The 14,484-nt window shown below is 28.4% G+C and overlaps 1 protein-coding gene across 4 annotated transcripts; it reads left to right on the top strand.

The window, feature by feature from the left end:
* Nucleotides 1-1,972: 1,972 nt before the first annotated feature.
* Nucleotides 1,973-7,492, top strand: LOC120358246 (odorant receptor 22c-like). Of its 4 annotated transcripts, XR_005575223.1 has the most exons (9): nucleotides 1,973-3,384; nucleotides 3,581-3,847; nucleotides 4,097-4,565; nucleotides 4,703-4,802; nucleotides 4,880-5,005; nucleotides 5,412-5,567; nucleotides 6,185-6,443; nucleotides 6,524-6,574; nucleotides 7,227-7,492. XR_005575223.1 is itself a non-coding variant. In XM_039451838.1 (7 exons), exons 1-7 carry the CDS (start codon nucleotides 3,354-3,356, stop codon nucleotides 6,236-6,238), a joined length of 1,203 nt encoding a protein of 400 aa, XP_039307772.1. In that variant the 5' UTR covers nucleotides 1,973-3,353; the 3' UTR covers nucleotides 6,239-6,711. The 4 variants fall into 4 exon arrangements, 2 of the variants coding, with proteins under 2 accessions (XP_039307772.1, XP_039307773.1); XR_005575222.1 differs by having other exon boundaries at nucleotides 6,185-6,574; XM_039451838.1 differs by lacking the exon at nucleotides 7,227-7,492 and having other exon boundaries at nucleotides 6,185-6,711.
* Nucleotides 7,493-14,484: the final 6,992 nt, after the last annotated feature.

The raw sequence follows: 14,484 nt of genomic DNA, 5'->3' as shown, positions 1-14,484 counted from the left end.
AAATTTTATTCATTAATTGAATTACAAATATTAGATGTATAAATTAATTGCTTGCCTTTACATTTGGTGTCTTATAATTTTATTTTTAAATTAAATACTTTTTTGCGTTCTTTTACTGTTTCCAAATATGGATCTTCATGTTTTTAAAACACTATGTCTTCATGAAGCAGACGACATAACTTCACAAAATAAAAATAAATACGATCGGCGTTCGAAAAGTAGCATTTAAAGTACTGCATTTTTTAATATTTTATAAAAAAAATATGTCTGATAAGTTAGCACCCCCATCATAAAAATTGAAACACCTATGCCAAAATTAAGTGCTTTTTATGTGCTTTCCAAAGATATATAAACAAATGTTCGACCTCAACATCCTCGACCAAAAAATTGTCCCCAAAGTACGAATTCACGTTTGCAGTACAAGAGTAAAGTACCAGTAAAAACGCAGATATTAAATTGGTTATAGGCCAAGGATATTCTTTTATTTATGTGCTTTTGAAATATGCACGATGAGATTTTTGTGCACTTTATTCTTATACCGCGAACGTGGGTGCTCATTTCAGGGGCGATTTTTCGGTTGAAGAGGATGAGTACAAAAATCTCCGTCGTGCATATATCGAAAGCAGATAAATAAGAAAACATTTTGAGCCTTTAACCAATTTCATGATTGCTTTTTTACTGGCGTTTTACTCTTGTACCGGGAAGGTGGGATTCTCACTACAGGATTTTTATCGGTTTTTCGATCAAGGCGATGAGCATAAAAATCTCGTTGTCCATATTTCGAAAACACATAAATAGCAGAATATCTTGGTCCTATGATCAATTTAATATCTGCGTTTTTACTGGTACTTTATTCTTGTATCGCAAACGTGAATTCGTACTTTGGAGACGATTTTCTGGTCAAAGAAGTTGAATACGAACATTTGTTTATATACCTTTAAAAAGCACATAAAAAGCATTTAATTCTAGTGTATTAATTTTTGAATTTTATGAATCATTAATATGAGTGGTTTGCGTTAAGCTGGTATCCCCACCTTCAATCGTGATTTCCTGCTAAACCGCTCGAGTACAAAAATTAAAAAGAGGGTAAATTAGCACATAAAAAACTTAGTTTTGGAATAGGTGCCATTTCGATGGAGGTGCTAACTTAACAGACATACATTATCACTAAAATTTTTTATTTCTGTTTTCTAAATAACAATATAATTATTTTTAGGTATTAAAAACATCGTGTGGTTACATATCGTTTTTATTGACAAAACTTTAATTGGTTAAAGAATAGGATAGTATATTACTATATATATTATTGGTAAAAGAAATAGATTTTTACATTTAAATAACTACAGTTGTATTTAATATTTTTGTAGGAATAGTTTAATATTTTAATAGGAATAGAAAAATTTGTTTTCTCTATTAGTGTTTGCTGTTAAATTAAATTACTATAAATTTACTGCAGTACCTTCTAATGAGATTTTTACGATTTGTCTTAGGAATAGTTCGAGATTATACAGACTTTTGAATATTACGTTCAAGGAAAAATGATAAATCTATACTACAAAATTCTATCTTCAAAACATTTTCTTAATATTATCGGTAGTTATAATAAATACTATTATATGCCTTGATGGTTAAGGCATAGAACTGGACGCCTGTATGGAATGTAGGAAAATTCAGATTCAAATCCTAGCCGAGGTAACATTTTTCGCAATAAATATATGACTTTATAAACTGCATAATAGAAATTAGCAAGCAAATTGCAAAATGTAACAAAACATTTTATATTTTAGTATGTAATATAATAGATATTAATAAATCAGAAAATTATATAAAATTCTGCGAAATACTATGTTGTCCTGTGATTGGAACCATTTTGTAAGTAAATTGTAAGAAAAGTTTTTTTAAATGCGTATTTCTGTACATTACATTTTACGAAAAAACAAATATACAGTTTAAGATTGCCTTATAAAAAAGTTATTAAATAATATTAAATGTTTGTGGCTTCGACGTTTGATGAAGTGTACCTTCGAAAAAAATCACGAGTGTTCAGGCGCTCGTGCTGTGTCTAACAATAAATGGAATATTTCAAATAAAAATTCTTTAATTTTATATTGTATATAAGTGTATTTTCAGTTAAACGTAGAAAATTTTTAAAACAATTAAAAAAAATGTTTCTATTTGAAAAAAAGTTTATTGTTTAACCATAAAAACCGTCACTTTTTAAGTTTTTTCAAAAAATAAAACTAATAATCCGATTTAATAAATTCGATAAAATTCTACGTTTAACTGAAGACAATTTTGTTATGAACATTCTGTCCAAAAATCACGTCATTCGGATAAAATTCGACAGAGATATGCGAGCACCTAGCTACGAAAATGTAGTTTTGAAGAAAAATGTGTTTAAAATTTTATCGATTATATTAAAATAAATGAATTCTCTATCATAACATTTTAAGGGTATATTTTTAAGACTCCAAGGATTACAAAAGTGCAAAAAGAATTTGAACTCTTTAAACTCGTCACAATGGGATGACCATTTTATACCATCTGTTCCAATTTTAAGAAGAAACTTGCATTAATCGGTTGCCTATATAATTTTCGAGATAAAAAAAAAATTAAATATCTTGTTGGCAGAATGTTAAATTTATAAAAGCTATTACATCTTATAAAATTTCAGTTCAATATTCATTAAAATACTTTATAAAAAAAACGAGTGTATAATATACATTGATAATAATATACATTGATAAAATACATAGCTTGTTTAATTAATAAATATAATGTTATATTTTCATCCGTGTTATAACGATGGACAAATTTAGAAAATAGAGTTGAATGATCCGTACATAATGCAAGTGATATTATTTTCTCCATACAGCACATTTTATGAGAAAAATGTCTCAAGGGTGTCTTTAGAATGCATGAGCGCATTTCGAACGTCCCATGGACGTTCCTAGGACATCTGTTGTTTCTTCATCCACAATATTTCTGTGTCTTGTGTTCAGTACATGATCTCATCAATAATGAAATAACGTTGTACTTCGTTCCGAAGTAACGTATACGTACTGAAGCAAAGTCTGAAATAAACTTTTCACACAAATTCTGCAAATTTATGATACACTGCGTTGCGATATTTTCTATCTCCCTTGTTGCACCATACGTAAACGATTTTCATAATTTATTGTACGAGCGTAAAGTTTCTTGACGATACGAGTGGCAATCAATTGGGGATAGCATTCTTAATATTTAATGAGGCGTTTGGGGAGGGTACCGAGTTTCTACTTCTCTTTGAAAAGCATGTGAGCTTATTTTATATTACATGGTAAGAAGAACGAGACAGTTTTTTTTACGTTCTCATGGATACTAAGGAGTCTTTAGGTTATAAGGGTAATTCAGTATCATATTTTTTGCTCATTATAGATGTTCTATGTGTTTAATAAATTATTATATATTAAATTATAATAAATAAATTATTACAATTTTGTTTTCATATTATCCTCAAATTATTACTATATTTTATTATATTCATCTTCGAAGTCTGTATATAATTTTTTGTAATTAATGTACGAAAATCTCTTATTAGATTTCGAGTGGGCCATTGAAATACATCGTTTAGGTTTGGAATTTCTAGGCTTGTGGCCTAAAAATGAAGTTGCTATAAAAAGTTTGTGGTCAAAACTTCATGCAAGCATTATTTTAATTTTAATAATATTTGTTTCTAATGTTCCGATGATAAGTGCGGCTATGCAATCTTGGGACAATATGGTAACTGTAATAGACATTTTACGTATAACATTACCAGTGGTTACAGCATCAATCAAATATATCATCATGAGATGGAAACAAACAGGTGTGTCAAAATTACTAAAAATAAAATATTTTACATTGTATTCCGTTAAACTTTAATTCATTACAGCTGATTTATCTTTGCAAATATTCTGTATTAAAATTTCAATATTACATTTTCAACATTTATGTGGTGTACTATATGTCTAGCAATATCACTTATTGCTAGACATATAGTACATTATCATTATAATACGCTTATAAATTTATTATTTTGACATTTTAACAATATAATATTGTTTATATTTTTAAGTTCTCTTATCAATTATAAATATGATGGCGGAAGATTGGATAGCGTTTAAGTTGGATGCAGAGAGAGTTGTAATGATAAAACAAGCACGAGTTGCTCGATTGAGCATGGTTGTTGGTTATGTTATCATCATAATCGCATGTCTAACGATAACTGTTCCTACTTATTTTGGCATTCAAGTACTAAACCTAATGAATGTTACGGGTCGATGCAAATTGTTACCACTACAGACGTATCATTTCTACAATGTAGATAAGAGTCCGCAGTTTGAGTTAACATTTTTTTTTCATGTTCTAACGATCTTTGTAGCAGGTTCTGTTTACATGATTGTAGATATTTTCTTATTATTATTAGTTCTTCATATTTGCGGCCAATTAGAGAACTTTAGATATCGACTAGTTAGTTTAGTCTCATGCGAAGATTTTAACAAAGCATTAAACAATATTGTGACATCCCATTTACGTCTTATCAGGTATTTTATTTTAATAAAAAATAATTATATAAATGTTTTAAAAATTTTCTCTTTTGACACAATCTAAACATTAAAAAAATAAATTTGTACATATTCATAATTTTTTTATATGCTTTAATTTTTTAATATTTTTATAGATTTATCAACAAAATTGAAAATATATATTATTTAATGATGTTGTTAATGGTACTTTATCTTGCAATAATAATTTGTTTAAACAGCTTTCTCTTTACTATTGTAAGTAACGCATGCATATAAAATTATTTTAATGCATACGTTCGCTTCTACATTTACTTCTATTTTATATGTTTTAGTTACTTCATGAAAGAAAAGTAAATGGCGCTGTTGTTGCACAAATATTTTATTTGATGATTTTTCTTCTTGTTACATTGACAGGTACTTTTTTATATTGTTGTGCGGGAGAGCTTATAATGGAACAAGTAAGTTGCGTAATAATACACAAATATAAATAAATACAAGCAATGTAAATGTAGTATACTTATATTTAGGAAAAATGATTTTCGTAAACTAGAATATGTTTGACAATTGAAAAATCTTTGTTTAGTGATGTTATCACTTGTTATCAAATTTTATATTTTATTGCTAAAAAAAAACAAATATTGACAATTTATTTTATTATATTGTACATTCTTATATGTTCATAATAGTTTTTGTAACAACATTAATTAAAATAAATTCATTAGAATTAAATAAACTACTTACAAGTTTTTTTAACGAAAGATAAAAGATCAATTAAATGTCTTGAATTTTAATACTTTTTAATAGAAATTATTCACTTTGAAATGACATAGACATTAATGTGTTTTCATATATGTATTTCTCAAGTGCAATGCACTATATCGTGCCTTGTGTGAACTTGAATGGTACAAACTAGAATCAAGAAAGGCAAGAAATCTTATTTTACTAATGACACGAGCCCACAATCCTTGTTGCATCACTGCAGGAAAGATTATTCCATTAACATTGACTACTTTTTGCAGTGTAAGATTATTTAAAATTTCTATTTTGTTTTAATTTAATTGTTTCTTTATAAGAATATAAAATCTTTCTATTTTAATGCAATCTATTCATGTGTTAGTAGTTATTTTTCAAATCACCACATCACTATAAAAAGTTCTTATCATATGAGGCAAATGAGCATAGTAATGAATTTATGTTGACAACTGATCTAATGGTTACTGTAACATCTTGTTATTGAATTTTATTTTTATATTAATTATGCATATGTTATGTAAAAATATGTTTCTTATAGAAATAATTTTTTAATAGAAACGTCACTGCGTATTTATACGATAACCCCGATGTCAAGAGGTACACTTGTGATTCCTTCACTTGTCATGTCACTATGCCTGAGCGGGCAAAATGTCTGCTCAGTGATTTGTAAACTTAATAATTTGAACACTATTATACCATACCATTAAAATTTTCGTATTAGGATTTTTTTCTTAAAATGTTTTAAAGAATTCGTTCTTGAAAGGAAATGCAGAGGTTTTGGATCACCCTTCATATACATATAAATATAATTTTTTCTCCAAATAAAGATGCCCAATCTTTTGCTTTTTTAGTAATTCTTTTAAATAAAAATTATTTAATTCTAGATATTGAAAACATCGTCTGGCTACATGTCTTTCTTAGTAACACAACATGGTTAATTCCTAACTATATCTATGGGTTTTTAGACCCGAACAGTTTAATTTATTTCGTACCGTTGGCCTTATGGGATATTCAATTGTACATACAAGCACTTTAAATCTTCTTCTATCAATCACCATAAGGTGATGGTTCAATTACTTTAAATGTTCAAAGAGGACGCTTTAAAAGTCTGATTTGGATTATTTGGATCTACATGATTAATTGGTAAGTTTTTCATATTTAAAATCGAATATTCTAATGAAAAGATGGTTTTATATATAGAAAATGTATTATCATTTTACAAGTGAGACGATAATTGGCTGCACTTACTTCAAATAATAATTAGAAGTAAAATTGTAAGTAAAAAGTAGCAACATAACTTCTTTTGAAAATCTTTTTAAACGTCACTTTTTAAATTAATATTGTAATATTTTGAAGTGTTGAGATGTTCTTATTTTTATAACAAAAATAATATAAATAAATTTAAACGTTTTATATTTCTTCTTATACCATTCATTATAATTACACTAATCATAATTAATAATAACTTCTCACAATTATAAATGTGTATTTTTTATGATAATATTTATGTTAATTAACATCATCCTGTGCCATAATATTATATGTATAAAAATATAAAGTATAATATTTTCTATAAATAGTTCTATTTACAGAAAATGTTATACTTTACGTTTTTTAGATGTACGTATGGTTTCATTTTTCAAGTTTGTCTCAAAATATTTCAATTTGACTCACTAAAATAATTATACTTTTTGAAACCAAACATACAAATCGAATATTATAACGTACTTTTTTCTTAAAGTTTATGATTTTCTTTTTCTAAAACTTGATTTTGTTTTTCAGAATGTTTTTGTAAAAATGTGATTTTTAGAACAAAGCACTTCTTTTTACAGCAATTCTTTTTTTGTAAAATTCTTGAATTTGCAAAAGTCTTGTGGTCTTATGTTTTTGGACATTACTATTATTGAAATTCTTTTCTGGTTACAGATTTGTATTTTATGTGTTGAAAAAAAAAACAATTAAAATCCATTAAAGCTTGTGGAAAATACAGCTAAAATGTCTCGGGTTCAAAATACTAATAAATATGTATTAGGGTGCCTTATCATAAATGTAGTTGAAATGTGATTAAATAAGTTAATAAGTTAAATTACTTACTAAAGTAATAGAGCTATTTACAGCAAAGTAATTGTGAATATTGGATAGTTGTATTTAACATATATGTTACGTAAATATAAAGTTTTGCTTTGAATTAATAATGTTTGCTGTTTATTTCAAATTACATTTTTAATATATTAAATATCTTCAATGACTGACAATGAACTTTCTGTTCACACCTGATTGATCAATGGTAAGCGACAAAATATACTGTAAGAAGTAATACTTTAATTAGTATTAAAGTATTTAAATTAAAGACTTAATTATTTAGACATGAAAGTTATTTAAGATTATGTAGAAAGAAAAAAATGTAGCAATACTGATTAGCGTATAATTCATACATGTCACTTAATGCAATAAATTGTTTTAAATAACGTAACATAATCTTTCTTAAAATATCAATGATTTGAATTTTAGGATGTTATTTATATGTTTGCTTCACACACAAATTATTTTAAAATATGTTATAAATGAATAACTTTTTAAAACTACGACATTTAATTTTAAAAATAGTGTATTTAATTTTTAGAATAATTTCATATATACTCATGAAGAAGAGAAATACAATTTAGTATTTCTCAACTTATACCCTTTTCCTACTATATTGAAATGAATTTATTTGATTAAATAAAATCCATTTTGGTTGAATCAAATAAATCTCTTATTTGAACATGACCAAATACTTTTAACATTAAACAAGTGAAATTACAACATAATATTAATATAACATAAAAGCACGCAACAAAATATTTGCGTGTAGATTAGTTCTAGATTTTCTGACTTCTGCAATATAAATCCCGAAGTCATAGTGTTTATTTTAAAAATATATTATTCATTAGGGTTGATTAATTTTGTGTTAATTGTATTTTTTCATTAAATCGAACTATATAAATGAAATGCATCTGATACAATTACAGGAGCTTTATCATTAGTTTTAATTTTGCAGAAAGATAAAAATTAATCATATTTGATATACAGAAATAGATCATAGTAAAAACACATATTTCGTTCATCCACACAATGACAACTTTAAAAGCCGGATTGTTTAAATGCTATTTAAATGTTATAAACGGCATTTTCTCACTGTTTCTGATGTAACTTCATCACAGGAAACATATCGACTAATAATTGTTAAGTATTATGGTGTATTAGATAGAAATGATATAGTATTTATCCATGATCATTATATCTCTGGAAGAGACATTTAGAAGATACGTACAATATTAAAAATACTAAATTATCTTCTTTTTTTTTATTAAAACTTTGAATTCTGAATTTTTGTGTCCAGTATATAGAATCTTATTAAAAATGAAATAACGTTATATTACGTTGTTTCGAACGCGTATGCGTTCTGTCTTAGTAATAACCACAAAACGATTTCAGCAAATTGCACGGACATACACTAATTCGAGAATCTTTCGTAATTAATTTCACATTAATTGTCAGATTACCCCTTTACAGTTACATAAGAAACGATGCGATTATTACCAAATAACCTGTATATGTGTGTGCGTGCGTGCGTACGTGTGTGTGTGGGCGCGCGCGCGCGCGCGTGTGTGTATAAATATGCATATGTATATGTATATATATTATATACATACGGAATATTTTTAATGTCACCTGAATATGTGCACAAATAATTAATAATGAATACATACAAATGCATAAACCTAAAATTTTTTATTACACTGCTAATGTATTTATACATTGTTAATATATTTATTAACTGCTCATATAGTTATATATTTATATTTAATGTTCTTCTAGTCTTTTCTTTATAGTAATTAATAATTTAGATTATCACTGATGGACGTCATTTGTCTTTCGTAAGACTATCACTTCTTGTAACAATTTTGGTGAATATTTTCGCACATATGTGCTTATATTGTGTAGTTGGAGAATGTCTAATAACGCAAGTAAGTTGTTATTATTTTATTAAGTTCATATAAGTATTGGTGCAAAAAATTAATAATATATAATAAAGTTTGTTGTTAATTAAAAAATAATTACTGTACATGATATACATCCTAATTTTTACGATCGCAGGATAATTATATAGTTTAGAGAAACACCTTCCAATGACCTTGACCTTGATATATATTGTTAAGATGATAACCCTGATCAAGACTTTCAGGAGATTTTAGACGTCATTCGTTGTTCGTTATTAACAAATAGAGTTGTCAATATAAATGTGGAGTTCTTAGTGAAACAAGGTTTACCTGGAGGCTAAAGATAAGAAGATGAAACAGAGAAGAATGGGGTAGACCTCGCATCGCGTGGAAAATCGAAAAACCCCTGTATTATAAAACAGAATAATTATAAATCTCATTTTGCTCCGTAAGCAGAGAGGGGAAAAAACCTCATTTTGTATTGTGAAGTATTGTAGTCATGGAGGGTCTCTGCTCTCACTATGGGAGAATAAAAAGTACATCTGGGGGTCGATCACGTAACTTTTTCCCTGAGGTGGAAAGGTAAAAAGTGAAATTTCTAACCATTAATTTTAATGGCTAGAAATTTTACTTTTTACCTTTCCACCTCAGGGAAAAAGTTACGTGATCGACCCCCTGAAAGGTATAACCTAATCTAATCCTAATAAAATCCGAATTTTGTTGCGATTGACCATGTTTCAATTGACCAGATCGCCATTTTAGACTAGGAATGTGGTTAATATTAATAATCAATCGCGAACAATAATCGACGATTAAAACCTCCTAAAGGATACTCAGGGTCATGACCTTGACGACATACGAAGGTTGTCTAAAAAGTTTCCGACCTCAACATGAAGAAGGCAACACTCGTCAACAAAAATTGGGGAATGTGTTTGCGCATGCTTTGAAAGATACTCACCAAAATTTCAACCATTTTGGACGCGCAATTGTTGTTTGACAATCGTTTGAGCGAGTCGATGTGAATGTTTTTTGTGAAAATGGAAAAAATCGAGTATCGAGCTGTCATTAAACGGGTTGAAAAATGGGAGCATTGCTGGGAGAAGGGTTAATTCGACGGTGGTCTAGCATCATTTGGTGAATTTGAGTGATGTTCAATATTTAATGACAACTTGATATTCGATTTTTTCCATTTTCACAAAAACACTCACATCGACTAACTCAAACGATTGTCAAACAACAACTACGCGAAAATGACTGAAGTTTTGATGAGTACCTTCTAAAGCTCGCAAAAACACATTCTCCAACTTTTGTTGACGAGTGCTGCCTTCATGTTGAGGTCGGAAACTTTTCAGGCAACCCATTATGTTAAGATCAAGACAATTGGAAAGTGACCGCCTAAATTAAATATATAATTACCTCATTTTGTCAGTATAATAAAAATAATTTCCGTTTGTATTGTAACGTAAACACTGAAATTGTAATTAACATTTAGTTCAGAGTCTAATTATGGATCACATAATGCAATTTCAGTATTATAATAATACCTGTTTATATCTATAATAAAAATTATATCTATAATAATAAAGATAAGAATTATATATATAAATTGATGAAACTTAACATTAAGTAATTAAAAATATTTAAAGTATAAATAGACCTTAACAACACGTATAGTTCTTTCATAGATATGCATCACTACTTATTTATTTGATTTATAATTTCACATGTAACAAATAATATATATATTGCGTTTATATGCTATTGTATTAAAATAATCATAACATGACAATAAAACAGATACCCGTGGACTTGCAATTGAATATATTGTTAATTTTTTAAAAATAAAGTCTAACACTATTTATTATACTTTGAACTGTCGTCGAACTAGGGGTAACACTTTTAATATTTAACATCCCTTTCGCAAAAGGGACCGCAATCCCGTTAAGTTCTTATAAGTACTTACTTCACAAGCATGCGTGATGCTCACTTCTATCTTGGAGTTGAAAAAACGAAACAGTAGTCTTATCATGTTAGTCAATAACATGGATATTTCGACATCTTCAGGCTACAATGGTACTAACTATAATATAATACATAGTACAAATTTTCTATATTTCTAATTTTTTATATTAATTTAAGAATTAATGTTCTATTTTATAGAACATTAGTGTAATTAATATTCTATATTCTTTATTACAACGTGCTACAAACTATTTGAATCGGTTTCACCAACACTACTAAATTGATCGACCGATTTATTATCAACCGTAATTGATTATTGCTGGTCATTTCCATCTAACGATTAGTTAATTCCAATAGAAAATTCATAATTAATCGGCCGATTAATTTAATGATGCTGGTGAAACCGACCCTTTGTTTAATCATTTATCAAATCTCTATCAGTAATAATTTATATTTTAAAAAATGATGTTAAGTTATGATTCTTTTTTGAACAACATAAAGAACTTCCGAGATAATGTACATATTATATAAGGGATTCAAAAGGCTGAATCTCCTCGATATCATAATACAGATTTTTTTTAAAGCGAAAATCGAGTAGTCGGTGGTTGCACGCAGGGCGAAGGATAAGTCCGGTCTACAATAGATGTAGTAAGCTTTAAGCTTACTACATAAAAAATTGATCAACCGTAGTAGTTTAATCCTCACATATTCGACTATAATTGGTTAATTTCTTAAAATTGATTTACTACTTATCATGTCACGTAGAACCCGTAGTAGAATGTAATAGTACGAATTGAAAAGTTTCATTGTTTTATTTTTTTATATTTTATCCTCTAATGTGCATTTACTGCAACATACTTGACGTTATGCATTTACTGCAAATCATGAAAATGATTTTTTTTTTAATCTAAATCTAAGAATTTCTAAATCTAACAAGGAAATGCTCCGAGGTGTCCTCTTCCGATTTTACGAGCTTTTAATATGTTGTGGTACAGATAAAAATAAGAGACACGTATTTTCTTATATGTATTCGTTTTTAATTTTAGGGGGTGAATCATCCTTTCGAAGAAAATCGTTTTTTTTCTTTCAAAACGTATACCGTCAAAACTATAAAAGATAGAGAAAAATGTTTTAATTGAAAGTTAAATGGCTTAAAAAATACTTTATAACAGTGATAAAGAAAATAAAAAAAAAATTTTTTTTTAATTTTTTCTCATCAGTGATAAAAAAATTTTGTTAATTACTGTTATGAAGTACTCTTCAAGTCGTTTAATTCTCAATTAAAACATTTTTCTCTATCTCTTATAGTTTCGACAATATACGCTTAAAAAAAAAATCAATTTTCTTCAAAGGGTTGTTTCACCCCTTAAAAGTAAACATGGACGTATAGAAAAGTGCGTGTCTCTTATTTTTATCTGTACTACAACATATTAAAACTCATCAAATTCAGAGGAGAACACCTCGGAGCCTTTCCTTGTAAGATAATTTCTTATGTTTCTAATGTTTTTCCAAGAGAAACATAATATGTTATTTACATTTACACTTCTCGGAACTTGAAAAATAGCCAAAACTTAAAATTAATCTTTTACATGATGTATGTTTCTATAATCTTTTATCAAAATATTAATAAAGAAAAGACGGGAGTCGCGAGATACATGTGGAATAATGAGATATCATGATATCTTGTATAATTGTCGTATAATTTGAATTTGAAAAGCTAAAGTTCTTAACTTTCTGCTATCTCACAAATGCATCCTTCCTCTCCCCTCTTCCTCCATCTTTCCCTTTGTCATCCTCCTTTCTCTATTACATACATATGTACACAGGGTGTTTTATAAGAAATAGACAAGTAGTCGTTATATGGAAGTAGAGCAAAATAAACTGATTGTGAGTCAAAAAGTCATTTTACAATTTTCGCAATAGTTAACGAGTTATTGAGTAACTAACTGCGGAAATTTACACCGCAGACATCAGAAAAGATAGAAGAAGTGAAGGTAATTTGCTCGCAACTATTTTTTATGAGCCTTTATGCTATATTAGTACTGTTTTGTGATTTCAGTTCTGTAATGTTAATATTAACAAAAATATCGCGAATTGAATTGATTTCTCACAATCGGTGTACTAACAATAAATAGCGCGATCATGTATTGCGACTTATGTAAAAAGATAACTATAGCGAATGTAAAAGGCTTAATGATTATTTCACGAGAATATAGAGGGATAGTAAAGGATAAAATATAAGCAAAGTACAAGTACATAGATCTTGTATTCTTTGTTTAGCTTGATATATTGTATATCTCATCTATTGGAATGTATAGCATATTTAGTGGCAAGATTTGTGTCGTATTACAGATGCTTTGTAGTTGGGAGGCGGCACCGTGCACTTGCGCAGAGCACACAAAGTACATGCGCACTCTATTGTTAATGTCTATACAGTAATCTGACAACCATTGTGTAACTTATAATTACAGAAGAACATGAGGTCCAAATTCAACGTTTCTTAGATCTCAAATCTGTCTTTATCTCACGTAGTGAACAAGACCAAAAGAAGACAGATTTAAGATCTGAGAAATGTCTATGAATTTGGACTTGAAGCGGTCATGCCGGCTTTTTTCCTATAACGCTCGAATTCCCAACGCACTAACGACTTACATCTATTTTGGCCGAAATGTGAGCTAAAATCACATCCATTTTGCGACACTGCCAATAAAAATGGTTCAAATCTGCTTTGCAAATTTCATAAAAAAATCCGTCGTCAAACGTTAAAATTTTATACAAATTTTGCAAAGTTCTACAACGTGAAATAAAAATCATGCAAATGTGATTTGCAGCATACAATAGTATCGACGTGCAGCGTGAATCTTTACTTTTAACTTACGTATTTATTGAGCGCTCTACGATTATTTATCATCAAGTTAATCAACACTGAAGCAATTTCGGTGCGACGCAAGATCTCCCTAAAAGTCATTGATCAAAAAACGGTAACCTCGCGCAGCGAGAGACTTCGCATTACTAGAGTCCCTAGAAGTAGAGAGTCTGGACATCTCGGGGTTCCACGTGATTGGATGTACGTGATTGTGCACCTAAAATGGCAGCACCAATACGGATCCCTGTTGAATCCTCTTTAGCCAATGCGATAACAGCATACAACACGTTCAAGTGCACACAATGATATACATACACACACATAAAGCTCACGTACATACACTGACATATTCATCACCGACATTTTAGGGACT

Source organism: Solenopsis invicta, chromosome 7 (assembly GCF_016802725.1).
Source record: "Solenopsis invicta isolate M01_SB chromosome 7, UNIL_Sinv_3.0, whole genome shotgun sequence".
NCBI lineage: Eukaryota > Metazoa > Arthropoda > Insecta > Hymenoptera > Formicidae > Solenopsis > Solenopsis invicta.
The sequence above is the reverse complement of the archived record's forward strand: the minus strand, read 5'-3'. Positions and strand labels throughout refer to the sequence as shown.

Excerpts from the sequence above, each read along its gene's own strand:
- LOC120358246 (XM_039451838.1), top strand. The coding sequence starts at position 3,354 with ATGGATACTAAGGAGTCTTTAGGTTATAAGG. Across the intron at positions 4,803-4,879 it reads ACAGCTTTCTCTTTACTATT|TTACTTCATGAAAGAAAAGT; the intron begins GTAAGTAACGCA and ends TATATGTTTTAG. Across the intron at positions 5,568-6,184 it reads CATTGACTACTTTTTGCAGT|ATATTGAAAACATCGTCTGG; the intron begins GTAAGATTATTT and ends ATTTAATTCTAG.